This window comes from Chiloscyllium plagiosum, unplaced genomic scaffold (genome assembly GCF_037043375.1).
Source record: "Chiloscyllium plagiosum isolate Xiang-an unplaced genomic scaffold, Cpla_swu_hap1 HiC_scaffold_31, whole genome shotgun sequence".
Taxonomy (NCBI): Eukaryota; Metazoa; Chordata; class Chondrichthyes; order Orectolobiformes; family Hemiscylliidae; genus Chiloscyllium; species Chiloscyllium plagiosum.
In genome coordinates this window covers 62,615,489-62,642,669 of record NW_028270169.1, presented here as the reverse complement: position 1 = coordinate 62,642,669, position 27,181 = coordinate 62,615,489, and the positions used below count along the sequence as shown (strand labels likewise).

The 27,181-nt window shown below is 38.8% G+C and overlaps 1 protein-coding gene across 6 annotated transcripts in view; it reads left to right on the top strand.

Moving 5' to 3' along the window:
* LOC122564179 (protein CASP-like) overlaps positions 1-27,181 on the top strand; it is a 632,323-nt gene that overhangs the window by 501,715 nt on the left and 103,427 nt on the right. For 5 of the 6 annotated variants that reach the window (XM_087977575.1, XM_087977578.1, XM_087977576.1 and 2 more), the window contains one exon: positions 18,483-18,776. The exons of the other annotated variant lie outside the window; for it this stretch is intronic. In XM_087977575.1, the coding sequence (XP_087833701.1) occupies positions 18,483-18,776 (294 nt within the window). The remainder of the gene's footprint in view (positions 1-18,482; positions 18,777-27,181) is intronic. 6 annotated transcript variants of the gene reach the window in all.

The window sequence follows — 27,181 nt, the reverse complement described above, 5'->3', positions numbered from 1 at the left end:
TAAAGTGCCAGTAAGTAAATGTAAATTACATGAAGGTAATTAAAAAAAATCCCCTTAAAACAGTTGCATTGCACTAACGTCAATAGTGTCTGAAGAAAATGATGGAACATAAAATACTACATACAGTTAAGTTAAAGATTTAATATGAAGAATTCATCGCATCAATGACCATCAAAAACAAATTCTTTTCAACTTGAACATTTCAAAAATCTATCACAATAAAGCAATTAGGTTGATGGAGGTAAGTTACATATTTATATAAAAACAGCAAAAACTAAATATTTGTTTTCTTTAGTCATGATTCACTGAGGCATTTATGATCATGTCATTATCGCTTTTCACGCACCTATTCCCCCCAACCACCACCACCAAAGCAACCATTTGAACTCCCTTGGTGTCACGTAATATTTCCCAGTTGGGTGAGTGGGCACCTACATAGTACCCATCTACTATCTACAACTGCATTACTCCATTTGGAACACCTTCCAAATTCTCCTTTCATTCCACTCCTCTGTTTTCATGGATTTGAAGAGTTTCCTCGATTCCCTCTAAGATGTGGCAAAGTCAGTACCTTGAATTATGGAGCATTTTGAAAGTGCATTCATGTTCAAGCATTCTTTGGCTTCAATATTACGATATGTTTGACTGCTTTAACCAGTGTTGCTCTTTTTGCTTCAAGACTGCAAATTGGGACACAATGATAGCACTAGACCTTGAAATTATGCAAGTGCAACATTTTCCACTATTAAATAATTGATGACTAATCTCTCATATTACTATTTATAGTGTTTTAGTTTAAATCAATATTTATTTCACACATGATAGCCCAGTTATTTGTATCTTTACTGTTAAAGTTAAAAAAAAAATTCTGCTATGCAGTTGCTAGCTTGCTGTAAAGGTCACCTATCTTTTTTTTTGTAACTCATCCTTGTTTGTGTGGTTGAATGAAGAATTTAGACTTACACCGTGATGCCTAGAGGTGGGCGAGTTTGAGGACTCCCCAGGCGCAGAGAAAGATGTTGTAATCAATTACCACATCATAACACTGATACATGATAATTACTGAATGTTCCTCCAGAGATAGCACAGCATTTGGCTGGCATGCAGTCCTTTATGGTTGGATGCCTGATTAATATGCAAATAATCGTCCGATTGCATGATGAATGCAGTGGAAGAGTGTACTGATAATGTGATCAGTGAGGCAAAGAGATGATAAATTGCTTTTACTCACTGCTGTTTTTGGTTTGCATAAAGTATCTTCATTTTATAAATGTTTGATCAAAATTAACTACAGGAGTGTTTTATAATGACCTATAGGGACAACATTGCCAAGAACTTTATGTAAATTATGTGTTCAGAAATGTAATATGCCCATAATAGACTTAAGAAGGCATCTGGTATTGTGCTTACTCTAGACAGGTTGCCTAATGATTTTTTAAATTCATTCTGCCCAGCACGTTTCCCTGCAATTTTATGGCATGCTTCCTCTCTTGAAGGCAATAACTCCCTTACTGTTATATCATTGCATTGATACCAGATGCTCGACAATACCTTTCCTGACTGCCTTATCATTCTTGTGTGAATTTCAGCAGATGATGACAGGAGAGGACATTGCAGCCAGATCCTGTTCTGTTCATATACATGCACTTCTGGAAGAGGTTCCTGCAGCTACCATTGGAATCAGAATCCTGACCAATCATTCTTTCTTAATGCAGAGCCATTGCTCCTGATTTGTTGCTGTTTTGTTTAGCTATTGCTCTAACAGAGTTCAGCAAACCCAACTTCTTAATCTAAAATCAAATGCTAAATTAATTTTTTATGGTGGCACTGCACTAGATGTAGTCTGATGCCAAAGATTATGAATTTTATTGTTGCTGAAAAAAGACAAGTTGTTGAAGCTTTTCATCAGGACAATTCACAACGAATACCTGTTTAAAGAAAAAACAACCTTTCGGAGAAAGTGCTTATTGATTGGCAGGTGGCCTATGATTAGTAGAGGTGTTGCAGTTGAGGACGAGTAGATTGATAATCAAAGGCCAAGTGCTTAAATTTTAGACCAGGCAGGATAATGGTGCCAGGACACGCTAGTCAAGCCAAAAGGACATTTTGCTTAGCTCTCGAATGTGGTATTTGAATTTTACTGCTGGTGTGATGCTAGACATGTAGGCCTTACGTCCCAAAGACTAATGGATCATACCAAACAGCATATTCCTTAAGCTGTTCAGACCCAGAAAGTTACTGACTATACCCAGCCAGCCAACACTTGCAGAATTCGCAACTCAGTGTCCAACATTACATATAATTCTTACAATTGGACAGCATTTGCTAAGTAATCCTGACTGTAAAGATTTATGCTAACAACCAATTTGGAATTTTCATTTAGGCTTGCATATCCTGGAAGCTATGAGTATTAATACACTGTTCTTTGCATATAGAAAGAAAGTATACACACACTGTGCCTGTTTTAAGTCAGCAAAATAGGTGACTGTAAATCTGTAATTCATTTCTCAGGGGAATACCTTGACTAATCAGAGTTTGCCTGTCCTCAGATGCTGCCTGAATTGCTGTGCTCTTCCAGCACCACTGATCCAGAATCTGGTTTCCAGCATCTGCAGTCATTGTTTTTACCCCACAGAGTTAACCTGCCTAGTTTAAAATTTAAACAGTTTAAACATTTATTTGTCAGTCATGTTACTGCTGGATTGGTATTTCTTGTAAATTGTGTTGATGAGTGCAAGATGAAAATATTCAGCACTCTGTCTTTTTTCAGCAATTCTTAACTTCTGCACTACCAAAAGAGTATTATGAATTTTCATGAGGTGAATTTCAAACAATCTGGTTTGCAATTATCACTATCTGAGTAAAATTATACAAGGGTAGGGCAGCATCAAAGCTGATAAACACATATTACATGCTTTATGTTCTCCTTTTGTCACATATAATTTATACCTATTTTACTTAGTGATGTCCGGTGTGTGATTATATATTTTTATAATTATATTTCAATTTCAATTTTTTAATTCTGAACTAGTGCTACATGTATTTTTATGTGTCTAAACAAGTTTAATTATTAACTTCTAAGTATTTTTGTAGCCATAGTGATGTCTTTTTTTAAAAAAAAGGTCTTTGTGTGTGTGTTTTGGAGGCTAATGGAAATTTTGTTTATATTGGGAGAGTTTACGAATGAACAAGGTAAACCGTGTAGTACATTAAGCAGTCAGATAGCAGATTCTGAAGTGTTTTTCTGGGCTTAGGGAAACACCCATCTCAAACAAAAGAAGTTCCTTTTTACAATACAGTTTGGGCAGTTCTACAAGGTACTTTGACTCTACCTGGAGGTGTAAAGTAGCTGCCCCTGAGAAAAGGAGAAGATAGCTTAGAATTATAAAAATAGGTTACCTTGGTCCAAGATGTTTAGTTTAAAAATTCCAGACTAGAAATATTTGGTAAAAACCCTGGAGCAGTCATTTGAAGCTAAGAAATGTTAGATTTAGTTATAGGACAAACACAAGAATGAGGCTATCAGATTCTCACAGACAGGAATTAAAGTCACAGCTAAGTTAAAACTTACTTGAGATCAGAAGGAGTTGTCTTTCTGGTGTCTGAGTACTATAGTGGTATGTTGTTCAGATTAATAGGATCATATTTTGACTGTTTCAAAATCTATAAATGTGTACTGTATATAAATAAGTTCATAAATTTATCTTCATTTCTTTTGCATAATAAGCCTCTGTTTTATTGTTAAAACCAAATTCGCAACATTGCGAATTTGGTGTTTCAATGAGAGACCACCTCATTAAAATCAAAAATTAAAAATGAACCAATTTCAGCCCTGAACCTGACGTGTCCACTAATAACATTAGTTGGATTATAACAACTTGTACAATTGTTCAAACAATGATGTATGTAATTATAAGGAGAGGCATACTGTTCTTATTGTGAAGATGGTTGTGAGGTTGAGGGCCAGATCCCATCTCGGAGGGTTGTGAAATTAAATTCAAGAAAACAAGTAGTGTATGAGCTGACACCAGAAGTAATCTGCTTTTAAAATCCAACTGACTTGTAAATGTTGCTCATTTATAGGAGCCAAATATCACCAATAGCTTCTAATGCCCTCAAATGTGTCTTAGTGTCAATCAACAGGAAAAACTCACTGTTTAATTGATATGACAAAACCACTGCAAGTGGGGATACATTAAAGTTAAACATTCGGTGGATGTGGCATTAAGTTTCCTGAGTATTAATTTAAATTAGCATTGTGGTCTCAGGTCAAATACAGTCAACGACACCTGCTGATTATCGTTGACTGCCTCCCTAAGTGATAGAATGGTATTCTTCCCTGTTGAACAGTAGCAAAGTGAATACAAAATTAGGGGAGTAATAAGAAACAGAGAGTAATGTCATTCAATACTTTTCAGTCTGGAGAAGAGTTTATAAAACATAGTTCCCCATTTTCCGTTTGACATGCGTTTCTTAATGTACATTAACGATTTAGATCTTGGTGTGCAGGGGACAGTTTCAAAATTTGCAGATGACATGAAACTTGGAAGACTTGTCCACTGTGTGGAGCTCCAAAAGGACTGTGACAAGTTGGAGTGGGTGGACAGGCTGATGAAGTTCAATGTAGAGAAATGAGAGGAGATGGAAGAACATTGAAAGATAATATAAAATGGAGGGTACAATTCTAAAGGGGATGCAGGAGCAGCAGGATCTGGGAATATATGTGCACGGATCATTGAAGGTTGTAGGACAGATGGAGAGCAGTAAGTAAAGCATGGAGTATCCTCGACTTTATTAATAGGAGCATAGAATATAAGAGCAAGGAGGTGATGTTGAACATAAGTACATGTAGACCTTAGCTGGGGTATTGTGTGCAGTTATGGCCACAATATTATGGGAAAGATGTGAATACGTTGCAGAGAATGCAGAAGCAATTTACAAGAATGGTTCAGAAATTAGAAATTTCAGTGATGAGGAAGTTCGGCCTGGTCTCCTTGGAGAGAGGAACGCCAAGAGGAGATTTGGTAGATGTTTTCAAAGTCATTAGTGGGCTGGATAGACTGGGTTCCCACTCATAAAAGGAATAAGAATGAGAGGGCACAGATTTAAAGTGATATGCAAAAGAAGCAATAATAATGTGAGAAATATGTTTTCATTTAATAAGTAGTGAACTCAGTGAAATACACTGCCTGTAAATGTTGTAGAGGCAAGTTCCATTGAGGCATTCAAGAAGGCATCAGATAATTATTTGGATGGAAATAGTGTGCAGAGATTTGGGTCAAAAGAGGAGATTGGCTCTTGGTAATGTTTAGAGCCAGTGAATAGGCCAAATATCTCCTACAGTGTAACTTATACCATACAATTCTGTGAACATTATTTGGAGAAAGCTCTGAAAGAAACATTGTACTGTGCCTCAGGAGCTTTGATGTCCACTAGCAGTGACTTGAGGTTACCGAATCCTTGAGGACTTTGAGGCCTTGTGTCAGGTGATGTCTTGCAGACATTATCAGGCTTCCATATCAAGGATACACTCTATTGTGTGGGATGACTCCATTATTTTGGAGTCGCACAGTCAAAGGGTGGATCCAGTAAACCAAACGAAATGCTTATGTGTCCTGCAAGCCATCACCACACTTTTGCTTCTCGCTTTCCACTAAATAGTGAGACCAATGCTGAGTATTACGGGGTGTGCCAAGACGAGCATTAAGCATACCTTAAAATAACCTTACAATCTGGTTAATGTGCTGCCTAGGGTTCCCTGCATGTTAAGTACCAAAGACAAGAGCTGTAGTTCCGGCCAAACAGTCTTAAAACAAACAATCTGGAGAAAAAACTCTTCAGGCTATCTCAACCAGCCAAGTACGTTAGTAAACAGGCAGCAGCTGACAAAGAGAAATACTTCATGGATCCCCATCATCAACCAAGGTGGAGTCCAGCACACAGAGCAATAGGTGTGGTTGAAATATTTGTAGGCAAAATTATGGTGTCATGACTCACCAAGATTGCTTAGACATAGCGTTCTCTCCCTCTGTGTGACTTCATTCACTGAGGAGAGCAATGGCAGTAATATTTTGGGAGCACAATTACATTTTCTTGAAGTCACAACTATTGTAACCTAGGAATATATATTGGGCGTGAAGCACTCAGCTCCACTTTGACAATTTCAGTGTGAATAAACAAGGTGGATACTTAACAGATCCCAAGTAGCAGTTTGCCAGCACCAATTTCTCTACACTATCTCCTGCCTGATTCAGAAATATCGCACCCATGTGTTTGAATAAATTTCCTGTCTTTTGCAAAACTGAAATAATATTGTAAACTTTAAACTTGTGAAAGGAATAACTTTTGAGAGAAGATTAACTGGGATTTATCTTGAGAAACATGTCCAGTGTTGGTTTAATGTTGGTGGTAAAGTCTCACCTCTGAGTCAGAAGGTTTTAGCCATACTCAAGGGATTTGAGGATGTAATCCAGACTGTCATTGAGGGAGTGATGCATTGTCAAGGGTGTTGTCTGTTTTGCTTGCAATGTTAAACCAAGGTGTGATCTTCCTAACCAACACGATTAATGCTTGGTTCAGAAAACCAGCACTAAAAACCCAAGATTTTTATTAAAGCTTTTGAGTAAACAGCTTTATGTAAATAGCTGCTGTGTTTTCCTATATTATCAAAATAATTTCATTGGCCTTAAGATTTTGTGGGTTGTGAAATGCATCATTTCAACTTGAGTCCTTTTTTTACAACGTAGTGTAGCTAACAAAGCTTTGTTGGACAACAGAGATGCTTCATCTGAAGTAATAGCACTCACATACAAGAAAATTAAGCCAAATCAATAATCTTTTTACTATAAAACCTTTTCTATTTATAATTGTTTTTCTGTTATGCAGCACAATGTAAATTAAGTCAACCCGTTAAAGTTGTATAGCATTTTTGGAATTATTTCTTCCCAAAGCCAGTAACTTTGGCATATACAGGCTGTGCAGACATCTAATGATGTCTGCTGTGTGCCAAGGATTCTAGCTACATACCTGGCAGGAACCTGGAATAAAAGGTGACTAATAGAGACTGTGTGAATCAAGCAATGCAGCAGGTAACAAAAACAGAGATTGCTGAGAACGCTGCAGGTCTGGCAATATCCGTGAAGAGAAACCAGAGTTAATGTTTTGGGTCAAGTGACCCTTCCTTAGAACACACTGGACCCAAAACATTAACTCTGGTTTCTCTTCGCAGGTGCTGCCTGACCTTCTGTGCTTTTCCAGCAAGTTCTGTTTTTGTTTCTGATTTACAGCATCCGCAGTTCTTTTGGTTTTTAACACAGAAAGTAAACTGCTATAAATCTTAAATCGTTTTCATAACTGGCAAGAGAATAACTATTTTAAATGTTAACACAGCTAAACAATTAATGGTAAGAAATTACTTCATCCTGAAAAGATTATGATAAAAGTGAATAATGTACTATTTTTGAGCTTATTTGATGTTAATTTTGAGAATTTGTAGTTAGAAGAAACCTGGCATTTGCAAACAAACTTCTATCTGGTTATTCCCACTGCTAATGGCACTAAATGTTTGTGTTTGCTTATCTAGACTTTCACGTCAGCTGTAATAAATTCCCTGCAGATCTACCGTGGAGGTTGTGGTATGCATACAAGTTTACCTACAAAGGTACAGGCAGTTGCTTTATTGGAGATGGTGTCCTAATGACTCTATCACCAGTGCCAACATCTCTGTATTTTGCATTTGGTGGTGGCCTGGTATTGACAGTAGTTCTGTAAGTCAACGTACTTCCAATTAAACCACCAGTGGAATTCAGGCACAAGAATCGGGGCCTTCTCATTCTTTATGCAGACAATAGTGGACTTGTTTCCATGCAAGACCCCAGGTCTATAGAGATATTGTAGTGTTAACTGCTCTGATTTTTGCTCACTGAGTTTAAAAGAGATTCATGAAATTTATCCATCACATTGCATTATAGAAAACATCAGTGTTGTCATATCCCTTGCAGAAACTATTTTTAAGGAAAAAGATTAGGATTTTTTTCACAAATGTAAAATAAACTGACAAATTTATGCAATTAAAGGCTTAACCCTTGTAATACCATACTAATCATAGAAAAAGCATCTTGTTTGCTCATGAAGCACTTTATTTAAAGCCTTTCTTTCTTATTAGCTTGAAGGTTTGGTTTGTGTGCAGAAATATTACCAAAGTTCTCAAAGGACAGGGGGGTGTTTAGTATGTTTGAGAACTCAGTTATTAACAAATAGATTAATGTAAGACAAACAAATGGGCTAACTTTTGCCAATCAACATCGATGACAATGGAATTCACAAAAAGCTCTGTGTTTGTATATTTCTTCTCTGCCATTTTAGTAACCAGAACAATGATTATGTCTGGCAGCATATTGCTGAATGCTCTTCTGTTTCTTTATAATAATTCCTTTTCTTCCAAATGCACATTGTGCCTTGTGGCATGCCAGCAGTAAAAATGTCAGTTGCAATAATTATTTCATGGTGAAAAATGCTTGCAGACACCATCATCTCGATGCTCGCAATAATAAGAAATGACTTTATCCTAACTTTAAATAGGCAGAAAATGAAAACAGTCAAGTTTATTATAGAGAACTTATCCACTGGTTTCTGAGATTTGGTCAAAGAAAGAACATGGAAAGTTTTAAAGCAGCTGGTTTGAAATAGTATTCTAGTAGGAGTATGACCACTAGTGATACATCAGAGTCTTTGTTAATTTAATGGTTGTAAATTCACATCAGATGTGAACCTTCAGCTACATCTCCCTTATGGGTGTTGGGGAGAAACAAAATCAGTGGTTGGTGAGCAGTAAAAGTGATTTGCTCCATAATATGCAAAGAAGTCATTGAAGCAAAAATCCTGAGTGTAACTTATTTGAATTTTCAACCAAACATCCCTGTAGTAATTGCATTCAGGTAACTATTACAAATGCTCAACCCAGTGTTAGCTTATTTGAGTGATGTAAAAAAATATACTAGAGAGTATTGAGGAAACAAATTGGAAAAAGGTGATAAGGCTTAAAATTGGACTCAGGGATCATACTGCGTGATTAAGTTGTGTTGTTTCAGTACGATGGAGGCAGCTAGAAAATACCATGCTGCACGTTAAATTATACAATAACACCAAGAGCTGTCTACACACCTCATAGGCACAAGTTTGTACAAAGCTAAAACTGTCAAAGATCATGCAAAATATTTAAAATGTTGGAAATGAAAAAAAAATCAAATTTCTGAAAACTTCTGGTGTGAAGCAGTCTCAATGGAAAAACAAACAGTTAATATTTCAGAACAGAACATTAAAAAGGTTTCCTACATCTCTTAAAGAGGAATAACACATTAACAGTACTAGGTGTTGAAAATAGCTGGAGAAGTGGGTCTGCCTTGCGGAGAAAAGAATATGGTACAATGGGGCAGTGAGAGGCACCATGTTTCCCAGAACAGTGTTCTCATGAAGGGTTACCAAACCCAAGACATTGACTGTGTTTTCTCTTGACAGATGCTATCGGACCTGCTGTGTTTCTCCAGCAGTTACTACGTTTGTTTCAGATTTACAGCACCCACAGTTCTTTGTTTTATTTTACCAAGTATCTCAGATATAGCAGGGGAGGCCTGAGTGCAAGCGTTGGAGAGGAGTGTGAGTTTCCACTGAAACTAACAGGTCCTTCAGAAAGATGTTGCAAAGGCAACGAGAGCAGCAAGTTGATATGGTCAATACAAAATAGTATAGTCTGTGGGACCCTTATTGCATTGTAAGAACGTGTTTGATGGCCTCACAGGAATGATTTGCCTTGTTTACTGAATTCATCCTCAAATGCTCTATCCTTGTAACTGAACCATTGACTTCATCTCTTTTACACATCTCCTTTCCCCATAATCCATAATTTCTTCTCATATGCAAGCTGAATACAGTGGCAAACTGGCACATCTGACTTCACCACCATTCCTCACCAAACTCCTACCTTTGTGCCTTTCTCCTTTCAAATCCATAAGAGTGTAAATAAGAAGAGCAGCAGGGTATTGATGAACAAACAATGTCACTTGATCTCACGATGACCACCACTACAAATACTAGCACACACAATTCTTAACATATAGGCTCGATCTGTCTATGTCAAGTTATTAAATGAGACACCCAGTTGTTGCCTCCATCACCACCTCTGCCTACCTCTGTTTCGCTTGCTTTGTCTATCTTTCCTCTCCCCACTCAGATCAATTTCAGAAGCTCTGACTAAAGTCATGTAGTCATACCTTGGTGTCTTGCAAGCTAGCTTTCTGCTATGCAGGCTAAGACCAGTGCCATCATGATTGCAGATATCAGTGCTCAAATGGGGCTTTCAGGGTGTCTCAGCATTCCAGCAATTTGTTGTGTAACAGCTGAACAGTTTTCTTAAATGTTGAGCTATGTCACATTGTTTCTGTGAGACATGAACCTTCTGCCCTGACTAAGGATTACTTTTTTGTCCCATTATTGCTACTGCACAAATGTCTGTCTGCCAGCCAGCTATTCAGGACTGCTGCCACCAGTGCCCAGATGATGCAGCTTGCAACTAGACCCTCAATGCCAGAGCTGCTCATGGGTCCCCCGCAAGGCCACCTGCAGTTCACTCCGTTGAAACTGAATGGCCTATCTGTCATACTAAGCACACTGGGATCACACAACATAAGAGCACTATGCCAAGCAAAAACAAGTACTAATAGAATGCCCAAGAATGATTAGTTGATTTTGGTGCAACATTGAATCAAACGCAAGAGAATGCTGGAGAACCTCTGCAGATCTGATAACTTTATTTTTCTCCACATATGCTAACGTTTTGAGTCTGGTATGTTCTTCAGAATATTGAATGATTTGTTTAAAAGGTTGGCTCGTTTAGAAATGTTGTGGCTAAGAGAACAGAGGGACAATAAGGTGTGAGACTGTACAATTGAGTATTAAAGTTGTGTTTGTTGGTTACACAATCAAAGGAAGATAAGAGCAGGACTAAGTCATTCAGTTGTTTGCAGCTGCACCACCATTCCAAATAATAACTGATTGTCTTCTCGTTGTCATTTTCCTGTGCTGTTCCCATTTCCCTTAATGTTACCAGTATTCTGAAATCTATCTATCTCTGTCTTGAACATACTGACTGAGCTTCCACAGATCCTTGAGGTAGAGAATTCCAAAGATTCACCACTTAACTGAGTGAAGAAATTCCTCTTGATCTCAATCCTAAATGGCTTGCCTCTGATTGTGAGACTTTGCCCTCTGGTTCTTGACCTCCAAATTATGGGAGCCATCCTTTTTGTCTCTGCCTGTTGAAGAAATTTTCAGACTCGGACCTTGAGCATTGATAAATTTTATTGCATGATATCATGGGGAGCACCTTTCCAAAGTGCCCCCAATCACCGTGGATTTGTATATTTCAACAGATGCCGAGCTGACAGTTTCTCAGGACTGTATATAACAAGCTATTATTTTCAGACCTTGAGTCAATACATGCTCCAGACACTGCATTCACCCGTTGATAACATCTGGTTGGTTTGTGAGTTATGTGGAAAAGCAGAAGTTATGTGGTTGTTACACAATGTTTTAGCAGGCTAGGGGCCACCCAGGACAAGGGGCCAAGCCAGGCGAGAGCAATATCATAACTGACTAAAATGGCTGCAAACTAGCAGGCCAGCAAAAAAAACAGCTTCCACACTACCATGTCAAGCCCCTTAAGAATTTTGTAAGTTTCGATGAGATCATTTCTCATTCTTTGAAACTCTAGAGAGTGCAAGCCCAGTCTTCTCAATCTCTCCTCATAAGGCAGTCCCATCGTCTCTTGAACCTCCCATATACATCTTCTGTGAAGACTATATGCTTAGATAAAAAGACCAGAACTGCACCCAGTACTCCAGGTGCTGTCTCACCAAGGTTCTATACCATTGAAGCAAGCCATCTTTAATCATATACAAATCCTCATGTGATGGAGGCAAATATACTGTTTGCCCTTCTGATTGCCTGCTGCACATGCATGTTAACTTGAATTCTCTTTGCATCATTATCATCATCACAGTGCAGATTTCTCACTTAGAATGGTTTCATCTACAAATTTGGAAATAACACATTTAATCTCCACGTCGAAATCATTGACCATAAGTAATAGGAACAGGAGTAGGCTATTCAGCTCCTTGAGTCTGCTCCACCAGTCAAAAGGATCAAAGTTAATCTGACAATCCTCACAACAACTTTCCTGCCATTTCCCTATAACCTTTGATTCCCTCTACTAATCAAGAATCTATCTTTTCATATAGATTGTGAAAGATGAGGCTCCAGCACTGATCTTTACAATATCTCATTAGTCACACCTATTTATTCCTACACACTCTATTTTCATTCCATTAACTAATCTTGAATCCAGACTACTATATTTCCCCATCCCATGTGCTACAATTTAGTTAACTAACCTGTGTGGTGCTTTCTGATAATTCAAATACATTGTGTCTGCAGATGAGGTGACTGCTGACAACCCAGCCAGAAAGAGAATGTCCTGTGAGTGTCCTTCTTTTCTTCTACTCTTCTTCCACTACCACCACCTGCTGCTGCACCTCAGCTTGCTTGGTGTAGCTCTGTTGTCAAGTGCTCTGCTGTCAGAAAAGAAGAAGATACTGCAAATAATTACATTACGTGATATAGTCTCCAGTGAGTGATCCAGGATCTTGACACTGGGTCCAGGCAGCACACCTTCAACCCAGTGATCTGCCCAGTGATGTTCTGTGCAGCAACATTATTGTCAATATATAAATGTCTGACTTTTGTATCCAAGTCATGGACCAAGTGGTCCCTAGATGTCCATGTTGCCAAGGTGACTCAAACTCTGAGAGAACATTGGAATGGTGCAGAATAAAAGCCACCACAAGGATGCCTGATATTCTCCTGTATGATGAGTTTACCATGGTTACACATCAAATGAGAATCCTTTGTGGTTGCAATACTTCAGCATATAGGTACAGTGGTTACAAAGTGACATGTGCCAGTGATGGAACCCTTTACAATGGGGAAGCTCATAATACTGTACATGTGCATACTCTGGCATCTTCTCACTGGCCTGAGAGAACCTAATGTACTTCTCCTGGGCATAAGGAATGTCAGTCAACTTTGGTATGCAAGCTGGGACCAGGTCAACGTGTCACATGCTACAACTTAGACAAATCCCATTGTAAGGATATTAGTTATCATGCTGCTTTCACAGCCACTGCTGGTGCTATTCTTTTCCCTACTCCAAAACAACAGACGTCATCCAGGTTGAAGTAAGGGAAATATTTTCCTGAAGGCTTTCGATGGATAATGCCTTCTCCTGTTCCTCCCTCAGTCAACAGCTTATTTTTCTCTGTGTTGCCCTTCTAAATCTCCTGTTATGTTGCAGGCAAAGAGGTCAGAAACTGCTGAAGCTAAGATTGGGAACAAGTGACTCGAGCAGAAGCCCAAAACTCAGAATCGAAGTCTTCACCATGTGCAATACCACTCTTCACCAAATTCAACTTTAAATTTCATTAGAAAAATGCACAGTTCTCAAAACACAGTTCAATCCAGTGGAGTTTGATTAGGAAATAACCTGAGAGCAATTGATGAGCCCTTTAAATAGCACAGGTGGTTTGGAGAGGATGGGATGTGCAGTCCTTTCTGCTGTTGAATATGTGTTAGGCAGTGCAGTGATAGCTGAAGTGATGAGATCCAAAATGGAAGCACTGGCATCAAACCAGTGTAATGTGCTGGTGACATTTTATGATCAGCATACCGTTCGTGTTTACACTTAACAACAGTGCTAATGTCCTCAACAAGTTGATGTCCATTGCAGGATGTAGAAGAAGATACAAAACGTGTTTATATCACCAAAACTATAGGCACTATGATCCTACGATTGGCTTATTGTTCAAGCCCTTCCACTTTTTACCCTATTGTCTGTGAATTCAACCACATAGGACTCGCGCTAGTAAGTTTTCTTCATCAACTCCCTCTCCTCTTTGTTCATAATCTTCTGTCTTTGTTTCTGTCACCCTTAATATTGTCTAAGCTTGGCATCAATTTCTTTATACCTTCCTGAATCACTATGTTAACAACATTGTACAAATGCACGTGGTTATAAAATAGCAATTATTTATCTTGAGTATGTCCAACTGAACCCTTTACCCCAAGTGAGGGAGGAAAAGTCAGTACAGCTAGACCCTGGTTACTTATTGTATACAATGTGAATACTTCTAAATAACAGATAGTAAAACTAATTTTATATGTTTAAGGTAGTAGAGCCTTGCTCCACCTTTCCTCTGTCCATTGGTTAGCAAATGCTTTCTTCTTGAATAAATTAATAAACTCGCTTCATCTTTTCCGTGTAACAGTGAATAGAACTAGTTCCCAATGATTCTGTATTCCAAATTGTAGAAATTGCTCTCCTCTCTCCCCTCCCCTCCCCGACACCAAATTTTCTGGACTATTAAAAGTTTGATTTCCTTATTGACTTACTGACTTGGATTGAAAATTGTTAGCTGACAGGAAACAAAGAGTAGTGATAAACGGCTCCCTTTCGGAATGGCAGGCAGTGACCAGTGGGGTACCGCAGGAATCAGTGCTGGGACCGCAGCTTTTTACAATATATATTAATGATATAGAAGATGGTATTAATAGTAACATTAGCAAATTTGCTGATGATACAAAGCTGGGTGGCAGGGTGAAATGTGAGGAGGATGTTAGGAGATTACAGGGTGACCTGGACAGGTTAGGTGAGTGGACAGATGCATGGCAGATGCAGTTTAATATGGATAAATGTATGGTTATCCACTTTGGTGGCAAGAACAGGAAGGCAGATTACTACCTAAATGGAGTCAAGTTAGGTAAAGGGGCAGTACAAAGAGATCTGGGTGTTCTTGTACACCAGTCAATGAAGGCAAGCATGCAGATACAGCAGGTAGTGAAGAAAGCTAATAGCATGCTGGCCTTCATAACAAGAGGGATTGAGTGTAGAAGCAAAGAGGTTCTTCTGTAGCTGTACAGGGTCCTGGTGAGACCGCTCTTGGAATATTGTGTGCAGTTCTGGTCTCCAAATTTGAGGAAAGACATTCTGGCTATTGAGGGAGTGCAGCGTAGGTTCACGAGGTCAATTCCTGGAATGGCGGGACTATCTTGTGTTGAAAGATTGGAGCGACTGGGCTTGTATACCCTTGAGTTTAGAAGACTGAGAGGGGATCTGATTGAGACGTATAAGATTATTAAAGGATTGGACATTATGGAGGCAGGAAACGTGTCCGCTGATGGGTAAGTCCCGAATCAGAGGACACAGCTTAAAAATAAGGGGTAGGCCATTTAGGACAGAGATGAGGAGAAACTTCTTCACCCAGAGAATGGTGGCTGTGTGGAATGCTCTGCCCCAGAAGGCAGTGGAGGCCCAGTTTCTGGATTTATTTAAGAAAGAGTTGGATAGAGCTCTCAAGGATAGTGGAATCAAGGGTTATGGAGATAAGGCAGGAACAGGATACTGATTGAGGATGATCAGCCATGATCATAATGAATGGTGGTGCAGGCTCGATGGGAAGAATGGCCTACTCCCGCACCTATTGTCTATTGACTTGTTGCAAGTCAGGATTACATTGATTGAGTTTTTAGTGGAAAGTTTGGCAAAGTAGTTTGTTTGGGCCACGCAGAATGCCCTTTACAAAGGATCAGCAACACATGGTAAACATGGACGCTAGACTTAAACTAGGGGCTCCAGACGCAATCTCACTCCATCTCTCCTGATTAACAGATAAAACACTGAGCTAAAAAGGGAGCACAAGCTTCTGTGTTCTGATGAAATTCATGGTAGTGCCTCATCAGGAATGGTAGCATCAGTGCAAATGCACTTTTAATGAAGAGGAGAAATTAGATGGGAGGTTAGATTTGTTCAAAATACAAGAGGAGGAAGGTAAATGGCTGTATTTTGTTCTTTATTAAATCCCATTAACATCCTGTTTCAGGTTTGGCAGAACTCAACACAGCAATATCTTATTCGGGTATTCTCAGGTGTTTTAGACAGCTTCGTTTTGTGGCCAGTTGCCAAAGTGCAATTGTTTTTAGTTTGTCTTCTAAAAATACAAAAAAAATTTAGAAAAACATACTCGTGAGATTTATCAATTGTGTTCTTGACCGAAGGAAATGAGCAATAACAGAAGTCAGAAAAAAAATCCCCATTGAATGTCATTAACCAAGCAGTGGTATGTTTGACCTTGGTATAGGTTAAAGGACATGGACCTCAGTAAAAATATCTTCATCATGCAGGAGTTTCTGCCATCTCTGACACCATACAGTGAGGAAGATGGATGATCTGCCAAACTACTCCCTCGCATGGGTGAATTAGGAGCAAATTTGGCACATAATTCTCTGGTTGCTATGATTAAAAAGATAGCTTTAATCAGAATGGTGTCCTGGATTTTCATTCAGACTTTTAAGGATAAATGTTACATGGGAAAATTTGTAATGTTCTGGTTGTTAAGCTACAATATAATTATTTTACTACAAATTACATTTCAGTAAGTAGCCCATCAAATTATATTAAATCTATACCTATTCGATTTTTCCCCACCTCAAATTTAAAATGTTAATTCATTGCCTTCAGATTAGGGAAGTATATAATATACATATATATAATAGTCATTGTTATAGATAATCGGCCCGTTTATCAATCTGATAACTGTTTTGGCTGTGAAAGGGATGCCAGATTGTGTTGTCTTCTGCCAGTTTATTTCTTCCACTGAAATAAAGATATTTGCTCCAACATTGACCAAAGACTTCTGAATATAGCTTATATTCATGTACACATATTTTGTTATGGTTCAGTCTTTGCTGTTAATCTTCCATTGTAAAATATATGACTATATTTACGATTGACCATAAAAAAAATTCTAAACAATTGTTTCATTTTCTTGTCAGTGTCAACATGAGATTTTCAGTTCATTTTTTTGAAAGCATACTACATCATCACATTTTATGATATCATACTTTGTGGGTACCTCATACAACCCAGACTGTATCCCATTTGTAACTGAAAAATTAGTCTTTAAATAACCAAACTGACTTGTTACAAAAAAAATTATTCACCGCAACTTTGAGTTATTTTCTTATACCTTTTGAAGGTCATGATTGTTTTAGATCAAGATAGAAATTAATGGATTTATATAGTGCAAGCTATTATGATGATAAAAGTTGTAAAGTTGTCTCCTTCAGTCTTTGCATTTACCAGTATAAATGTTTTCAGGAATGTGATATTTCAGCTTTCCTGTTTGGCCTTATTAAAGCCCCATGCATTCTATAACTCAGTTCTAAAATTCTTGAGGTATTTCTGTTACAGAATCATATAATGCACAGAAGGAGGCCATTCAGCCCATCATGTTAAAAGTTGAAAAGTTCGCTCCTTCAGTCTTTGCATTTACCATTACAAATGTTTTCAGGAATGTGATATTTCAGCTTTATCATAAAAGTAAAATTTCTGCATGCAGCTACTCTTCTTTGAGTTCGTGCTCAGATTTCCCTTTACCTCTTCCCAGTGTACTATACATGAAGTGCACAGACATTTTTCCTTCTCTATTCTTTTTCACTCTGTTTTGACAACTTTGCCCTTCTACATTTCACTCCCTGCTGGTTGCTGTGAGTGCTGACTGTACTTCGATGTCCAGACACAGTGTTGGCAGACTGGTTGTAGATGGCATTGACTGCAAGTATTCTGAGATCTCACAGTATATGCTTAAGCATCCCCATTGTGCATCATTCCCATTGTGCATCTTCACCCTCAATCAACTAAGCAGAAACTTTGCTTGACGTTCCTGCATCTAATCCAGCAGTTTTGACATCTGTCACGTGAGTTTTACAAGGAAAAGGAAGTTGAGTGGATGGTTGAGAGAAATAACTTTGCTGGGCTATTAGAGGGGACAGGGGAATAGGAATGACTGCACTGCAACATGGAGTGTGGGCAAGAACTAGATAGAACATGTGGTCTCCTGTGTGCTTTATACCTTCCTAATCTGTGTGGCATAGCCATTCACTGAATTAACTGTTTGAACTAATGGGGTAAATAAAAGTAAAATATTGTGGATGCTGGAAATCTGTATTAAAAACAGAAATTGCTGGACAAACTCAGGTTCGGCAGCACCTGTAGAGAGAGAAACAGAGTTAATGGTTCAAATTCAATGTGACTCCTATTCAGAACAAAAGAATTAGCTCTGTGTCTCTTTCCACAGAGGCTGCCAGACCTGCTTAGCTTCTCTAGTACTTCCTGTTTTTATTTGAACTAATGGGGTTCTCTTAAACCTGCAATTGCATTTCTGATTTTACTGCTGTAATAGATCAAATAAAATTCAAAATCTTTGGTGACATTTTGCTTAAAAGTCTGGGGTTGTCTACAGTGAAATATAGGCTAAAATGCTTTGCCGCAAAGAAAGCAAAACTTTCATACTTTTCATTTTGTTCATTTATTTTAGAGATAACCCCAAAGACCTCGGCTAGTTGCAGCCCAGCCCCTGAATCTCCAGTCAGTTCTGCTGAATCAGTGAAGAGTGCTGAAATAACTTCACAGCAATCCACAGCCACAGAAGGTAGTAAGGAGATCAAACCACCCTGTGAACAACCTTCGAACGATCCTCAGGTTCTATCATCACTGCCAATTTCTGGTCAGTCAGCATTAAGCATTCAAGAACTGGTGGCCATGTCTCCTGAACTCGATACGTATGCCATCACAAAGAAAGTCAAAGAGGTGCTGACAGACAACAATTTGGGTATGTAAAAGCATATCTTTAAATGAGAACGACTGAATCCATTCTACAAACTGACAGCTTATATAAAAAGCAAACTTTTTTTGATTTATATTTCCCAAACTTTATTGCATTATCAAGATTGTTCTAATAGCTAAATTGTTTATCAAACTATTTTCATTATCCCAATTTTTATATTAATAGTGCTATTCATTTTAAAACTTCTTTTCACAACTGCAGTATGCCTATAAACAAATGTATTTTATGAGAATCATGCTCTCTGTTTCTTTATATAAGATACTGACAAAATCATGTGACAGATTTTCAACAGCAAATTGGGTCTGGGGCCAGTTGCCTGTCTTGATTGCCAGTACTTTGTTTTCTTGTCTGTATCTATCTATTGACTTGTGAAAATGGTTTACTTCCTCCACACCTCAGCATTTATATTCATTTCTAGAACAGTAATGATGCTATTGAGATAATGCAGGACATTTGACCCAAGAAGTGATGCCAGCTAGCAAGCTATAGATGTACCAATAACCTCAAACGATATTTAAACTTGGCTATTCCCACAAATGGTTGTCAGATTCCATTAATAGGTCAGGCCCCAGTTCTGGCATGGTGGATCTGACCAGAACATCATGAATATTTGTTGTATTTTACTTGAAAATAACATTGTGAGGCATTATGTCATCACAGAAAGTTTTTAAAAAAGATAAGGTCCATTGCTGGATCTTTCCTTTGGAAGCAAAGGAGCAGTTTGGAACTACAAGAATAGTAAAGAAAGAACTTATTTTTAGGAAATGGCTTTTATGTTGATTGGGCATCCCCTTCTGGTCCAAAGTTAATGAAGTGCAGCCCTCAAGAAGTTAACAGCGAGGTTCCACACACAGCAATGAGATAAATAACCAGAAAATTATTTTTTGTTGATAATATGTGGGGAAAATGTCTACTAAAATGCCAGGTAATATCCTGTACTCTTTCTCATATAATTCATGGTGTTCTTAGATCTCTACCAGAGAGTGTTTGCATCTTATCCTAAAGACACTGTAGTACACGAGTTGTAATAATTGAAGGTCAGTCTGGAATGTAGGCTGATGTAGATGACTAGGTCATGACTCCGAGCTGAAATTGCTTTTACATTCTGTTAATAGAATGTCATCTCTACTGCTGCAAGTGATTATATCAAACTGGTATCAGCTCGTGTTTCAATGCTATAAATGTTTTCATAATTATTCACCTATTTATTGCTGAAGGCAGTCCTCAAAAATGAATGGTTATTGATATGCCAAGATGCCCTTATTGGCACTTGAATGTGGTGGTACCGTTGGACATAATCACTTAATCTGGCATAAGAAAATGAAGAGACAAATTGAATAATGACACCCTCTCACCAATACAGGTGTTACATTAATGTCTCTCAATCTTATTGTGACTTTCAACATGCCTATTCTAACACTTATTTATTGATTGTGTTGGTATAAGACTAAAGTTGAGGATACTTAAATTAAAAGTTGTTTGATATTACCACATAGGATGCAGTTTAAACCTTGTGATTGGATGCTGTTTAATCTAGTGTTTTGCACAAGTATATCACAGAATAACCCTTGAAACACGAGCAAGATGTTTGTTGCGATTGGCCTGCAATTGCATCATGCACCATAATAAGAGCTAACCTCCATTTATCAGTTTGTCAGACGTCTGCTGGGCAATGATTGGCCTCTGTGCTGTTAAATGCTGAGGCTGCAGAATGAGCTCTTTCATCAAAGCACAGGAGCTCTTTGTTGCCAAGGACATTTCTGCCAAGTGGAGGTCATACAGAGTGTAATATACACTGTATGTGTTATTCTCCAGTAATTTACTACAGGATCTGTCACATGGCACTGTCACTCCTCAGGTCAAACATCAATGCTTTCTCATACCCCTCCAGACTAACACGAATTAAACTCTTTGATGTTAACACTGAAATTATAACATCAAAAATATGGAATATATTGCTAGCACAATGAAAGCACTGTTCCAAACAAGCTTCTAACATTCATCAAGTGACCCCTGTTGACGCTTGTGGAGAAAGATCTCTGATTTTAACTTTGTCAAATTACTCTAATCAACTGTAACATTGTAGACCTCCCATAACAGGACCAGTCTCTCCACTCCTAGCTGAGAAAGCGTCATTTTTTCAATATCAGATTAACACAGTATGTGTAAGACTGATTATCCAAGTGATCAGTCAGAAATGTATCAAACAACTTGAGTAACTTTCATGCAGATTTCATAGTTGCAGTTTTTTGTAGATTCGTCTCAGTGGAAATACTGCATGCAATTCAATCCCATTTTTTATTATTGTGTACATTATAATCATTGTTGTGAAAATCCATTGTGTTTTCAATAAGTATAAGTTCATTCAAACACACATTCAGTGGACAAATAGTCAACAAGGTAATTGTCCCTGAGATCAGTTATAATTCAGCATTACTTTTAGTTTATTAGTGTATTTAGAAAATGTTTAAAAGATATACAAGATTAATTATAAAAATGAAGTCAGTATCTGTAATCATTCAGAACAAATTTATTTTTCATTCAGTAGCCATTCCAGCCGAAGTGGAATGGTTTTGTGTCTCTGTGAACTATCTGATCATAGTTGCATGATCAGATTTTGTTACTGTTGTGTGTCATAGTTTTAGTTGTTTCTAGCTAATGTCCTACTATTGGGGTTTGTATATAATACCATTTTTTAATCCTTTTTAATGCTTATGGACAACCAAGAAACAGGAGGGGAATTTTTTTGAGATTTCCTGTATTTTCTTTGTGCTTTTATTTCTTCCCTTAACATTTTCTGTTTAATGTTTTAAATTGGTGAATGTGAAAAGTGTCAGTTAAAGCAAAAAGAGCATTCTCTCATTTCCTGCATTATGTGCAAATTACATCTGTTCGAACATGAATCAGATACAGAGCAACATTCTGTCTGCATTGCTTCATCAGACATTCACACGTCAGGCACTGCACTAATGTAGGCAATGTTGCTCCAACCTCAAAGCAGTGCCTTTTATGACACTTGCATTTGTTTAATTTCTAGATTTATTTAATTCTCTCTATTATTTGTCCATTTTAGTATAAATAAAAAACATCTTTAGGCCATTATTTCTCATATACATGATGTAATTATTATAAAAAGAAGTTGAATAAGCAGTTTATAATGGGAAAAATACAGTGCTGTATTTACAAGCTACACTTTGGAGCTATCATTCGAGTTCTTTGCTATTTCCAATGGTTAAAAAATATAAAATATTCTTTCTTTGCTTCACTCTCTTTTGTTTTAATTGTTCATATTTTCTGAAGAGAAAATCCAAAATGGGAGGGCTGCTTAAAAGTTAGAACTGGGCATTCAGGATGAAATCAGGAAAGATATTTTCAGTCTATGGGTCGTGGGAATGTGAAGCAAAGACAGGTGAATAAGTATGATCCAGATCTCATTGAATAGTGGAGTATGTTTTGGAGGTCAAACGGCCTGGTCCCACTCCTACTTTGTATGTTACTAACCATCCCACTTTGACACATATCTATCCATGGCACTCTATCCATAGCACTTGCCCAATCATCTCGCATCTCAGCAATCATTGGACAAGAGCTCCAACCACCCAGTTGTTACCTCACCTGACTGCTGCTTCTGGTCTGCCTATCATCTTCCTCATGCCCACAGCAATCCGAAGCTATTGCAGGCCAGATCTCATTGATATTAACTTCTTAAAGGATACTTCAGTTCTGAAATTACAAACCTAACTATCATACTGAATGTAGAATCACAAGAGTAGGCTATTAGGCCTGTCCTGTCTTGACCAGCTCTCTATGAGAGCAATTCACCTCGTGCCACTAAGCACATCAATATTTCATTTCAATGTAATGATCCAACTTTCTTTTAAATACTATGATTCGCCACTGCACTCGACAGCAACGCATTTGAAATATGAGCCATTTGCTGTGTAGAAAAAGTTTTCCTCATTGTCATCATTCCTTACATCTGTAGCCTCTGGTTCTTGATCTTTCCACCAATGGAAACAGTATCTCCCTGTCTACTTTATCTAGACCTGTCATGATTTTGAATATCTCTACTAAGTCTTGAAGTTTCTCTAAGACGACTAGAACTGGATTCTATCCCCATGACATCACAGGGGCAGGAATTATTGGATGTTCTGGAATTTAGATGTTTCAGAAGGGATGGCCAGGAGGTAAAAGAGGTGGGGACTGGCATTGCTAATCAGGGATAGTATCAAAGCTCCAAAAAGGGAGGTCGTTGAGGAGGGTTTGTCTACTGAGTCAGTATGGGTGAAATTCAGAAACAGGAAAGGCGCACTCACTTTTTTGGGGGTCTATAGAAAAGTCCCAATAGCAACAGAGACACGGAGGGGCAGATTAGGAGGCAGATTTTGGAAAGGTACAAAAGTAACAGAGTTGTTGTCATGGGTGACTTCAACTTCCCTAATATTGTTTGAAAACTCCTTAATGCAAATTTAGATGGAGCAGATTTTGTCAGGTGTGTCCAGGAAGGATTCCTGATTCAATATGTAGATAGGCCGACTAGAGGGAAAGCCGTTTGGATTTGGTGCTTGGCAACAAACCAGGTCAGGTGTCAGATCTCTTGGGAGAGCTTTTCAGTGATAGTGAAATTACTTTACTATAGTCATGGAAAGAGAGAGAGAGAGAGACAGGAGCAGACATTATGGGAAAGTATTTAAGTGGGGGAGGGGGAATTACAGTGCTATTAAGCAGGAACTGTGGAGCATAAATTGGGAACCGATGTTCTCAGGGAAATGCACAACAGAAATGTGGAGGTTGTTTTGGAAGCACGTGCTGCGAATGCTGAATACATTTGTCCCACTGAGGCAAGGAGGGGATAGTAGGATGAAGGAACATTTAATAATAGGTTAAAATTCACACAACACCAGGTTATAGTCCAACAGGTTTAATTGGAAGCACACTAGCTTTCGGAGCGACGCTCCTTCATCAGGTGATTCATCACCTGATGAAGGAGCGTCGCTCCGAAAGCTAGTGTGCTTCCAATTAAACCTGTTGGACTATAACCTGGTGTTGTGTGATTTTTAACTTTGTACACCCCAGTCCAACATCGGCATCTCCGAATCTTTAATAATAGGAGTTGTGGAATATCTCGTCAAGAGGAAGAAGGAAGCTTACTTAAGATTGAGGAAGCAAGGATCAGGCGGAGCTGTAGAGGGTTACAAGGTAACCAAGAAGCAACTGAAGAATGGACTCAGAAGAGCCTTGGTGGGTAGGATTAAGGAAATCCCCAAGGCATTCTACAATTAGGTGAGGAACAAGAGGATGGCTAGAGTGAGGATAGGGCCGATCAGGGATAGTGAAAGGAACTTGGGTCTGGAGTCGGATGAGATGGGGCGGTCCTTAATGAATACTTTGCTTCAGTATTCACTAGTGAGAGAGATCTTGACGTTTGTGAGGACAGCGTGAAACAGGCTGATGTGCTCAAACAGGTTGATGTTAAGAAGGAGGATGTGCTGGAAATTTTGAAAAACAGTAGGGTAGATAAGTCGCTTGGGCAAGATGGGATATACCCAAGTTTACTACGAGAAACAAGGGAAGAGATTGTTGCGTCTTTGGCTATGATCTTTACGTCCTCTGGAGTAGTACCAGATGATTGGCAAATGTTATTCCTTTGTTCAAGAAAGGGAATAGAGATAATCTTGGGAATTACAGACCAGTCAGTCTTACATTGTTGGTGGGCAAATTATTGAAGAGGATGCTGAAGAGAGACACGATTTATGATTATTTGGAAAAGCATAGTTTGATTAGAGATATGCATAATGGCTTTGTGAGGGACAGGTCATACCTCACAAACTTTATTGAATTCTTTGAGAATGTGACAAAACATATTGATGAAGGTAGAGCAGTGCATGATGTATATGAATTTTAGCAAGGTGTTTGATAATGTTCCCCATGGTGGGCTCATTCACAAAGTAAGGAAGCATGGGATACAGGGAAATTTGGCTGTCTGGATACAGAATTGGCTGGCCCATAGAAGACAGTGGGTGGTAGTAGATGGAACGTATTCAGCCTGTAGCTTGGTGACCAGTGGTGTTCCACAGGGACCTCTGCTGTTTGTGATTTTCATAAATAACTTGGATGAGGAAGTCAAAGGGTGGGTTAGTAAGTTTGCCGATGAAGTTTGGTGGAGTTGTGGACAGTGTGGAGGGCTGTTGTAGGTTGCAATGGACATTGACAGGATGCAGAGCTGAGCTGAGAAGTGGCAGATTGAGTTCAACCTGTGAAAATGTGAAGTGATTCACTTTGGCAGGTCGAATTTGAATACAGAATACATGGTTAAAGGCAGGATTCTTGGCAGTGCGGAGAAACAGAGGAATCTTGGGGTCGACATCCATAGATGCCTCAAAATTGCCAACCAAGTTCATAGGGTTGGCTTTCATTAGCAAGGGGATTGAGTTTAAGAACCGCAAGGTTATATTGCAGCTCTGTAGAGCTCCGGTTAGACCACATTTGGAATATTGTGTTCAGTTCTGGCTGCCTCATTATAGGAAAGATATGGAAGCTTTAGAGAGGATGCAGAGGAGATTTACCAGGATGCTGCTTGGACTGGAGGGCATGTCTTATGAAGAAAGGTTGAGGGAGCTAGGGCTTTTCTCATTGGAGCGAAGAAGGATGAGAAAAGACTTGATAGAGGTGTACAAGATGATGACAGGCATAGATAGAGTGGATAGCCAGAGATATTTCCCAGGGCGGAAATAGCTATCACAGGGGGGCATCATTTTAAGGTGATTGAAAGAAAGTTTAGGGGAGATGTCAGAGGTTGGTTCTTTATGCAGAGTGTGGTGGGTGTGTAGAATGTACTGCCAGCAAGGGTGGTAAAGTCAGATACATTCGGGACATTAAGCAACTCTTGGATAGGCACATGGATGATAGTAAAATGAAGGGCATGTAGGCTAGTTTGATCTTAGAGTAGGATAAAAGGTGAGCACAACATTGAGAGCCAAAGGGCCTGTACTGTTCTATGCTCTATAACTGAAGGTCCTCAATCCTGGAACAATTCTCATGAATCTTTTCTAAATCTTCCTTCTGAATGCCTTTTGAAAATGTGATGCCCAGAACTGAGCTTATTATTTCAGTTGAGGCAAAAGAAACTCTCCAGTGTTTCATACAAGGTTGGTCAAAATTTTCTTGTTTTGGCACTCCTAGAACCATAGACATGATACAGCGCAGAAGGGAGCCATTCAGACCATCTTGCCCATGTCAATCCCAAAACACCATGCCCTTTCTGCACACGGTCCCAGCCCTGTAACTTACAGCAGTTGAGGTGCAGATCCAGGTGCTTCATAAAGGCGTTTAGAATCTCTGCCTCCACTTCTGATTCAAGCAGTGAACTCCAGACACCCACCACCCTATTGCATTAAAAAGTTTTTCCTCACGTTCTCTCTAATTCTTCTGCCACTTAGCTTGAATCACTGGTTTTTGAACTCTCAACCAAGGGAACACGTTCTTCTATCTACTCTATCTCTATCCTTACAATTTTATGCACCCCAATCATGTCAACCCTCTGTTCCAAGAAAGCATCCCTTTCCAATCTCTCTTTGTACCTACAATTCTTCAGCCCTGGCAACATTGTAGTAAATCTTCTCTGCACTCTTCCTGTACTGTGCTGACCAAAATGGCATAAAGTATTCCCGTTGTATCTTCATCATTGTCTTAAACAGTTTCATCATTATATCCCTACTTTTGTATTCTATACCTCTGCCAGTAAAGGAGAGCACCCCATAAATCTTCTTTACAACCTTATCTACTTGTACTGCTACCTTTAGGGACCTTTGCACTTGCATGCCAAGATCATTCACTTCACCTACCCCCTCATTATATTCCCATTTATTGTATATGCCAGACTGCCATGCAAGGCATGGAAGTACATTGCTGGGACCCTGGTAGAGATATTTAATACTTCTCTGACTACAGGTGAAGTGCCAGATGACTGGAGGACAGCTGATGTATTTCCTTTGTTCAAGCAGGGATAGAACAGATAATTTCAGACCCATGAGTCTCACGTCAGTAGTGGGGAAATCATTGGAAAAGATTCTGAGAGACAGGATTAATTGGAAAGGCAGAAATCATCTCTCCAAAGGCAACTTTGTTGGAGGAACCTCCTGCCTGACTAATTTAACTTTAATTTTTACTTTTTTAAATTTCAAGTTGTTTGAAGAGTTGAATACAGATTTGGTAAGGGTAGTGCAGTTGATGTGGTTTAAATGGACTTCAGTAAGGCCTTTGACAAAGTCATATCTGGAAGGCTGGTCCAAAAGGTAACAGCCCACGGAATCCAACGCAAGTTGGCAAACAGGATCCAAAATAGGCTTGCAAATTGGAGGCAAAGTGTGATTGGGGAGGGTTGTTTTTTT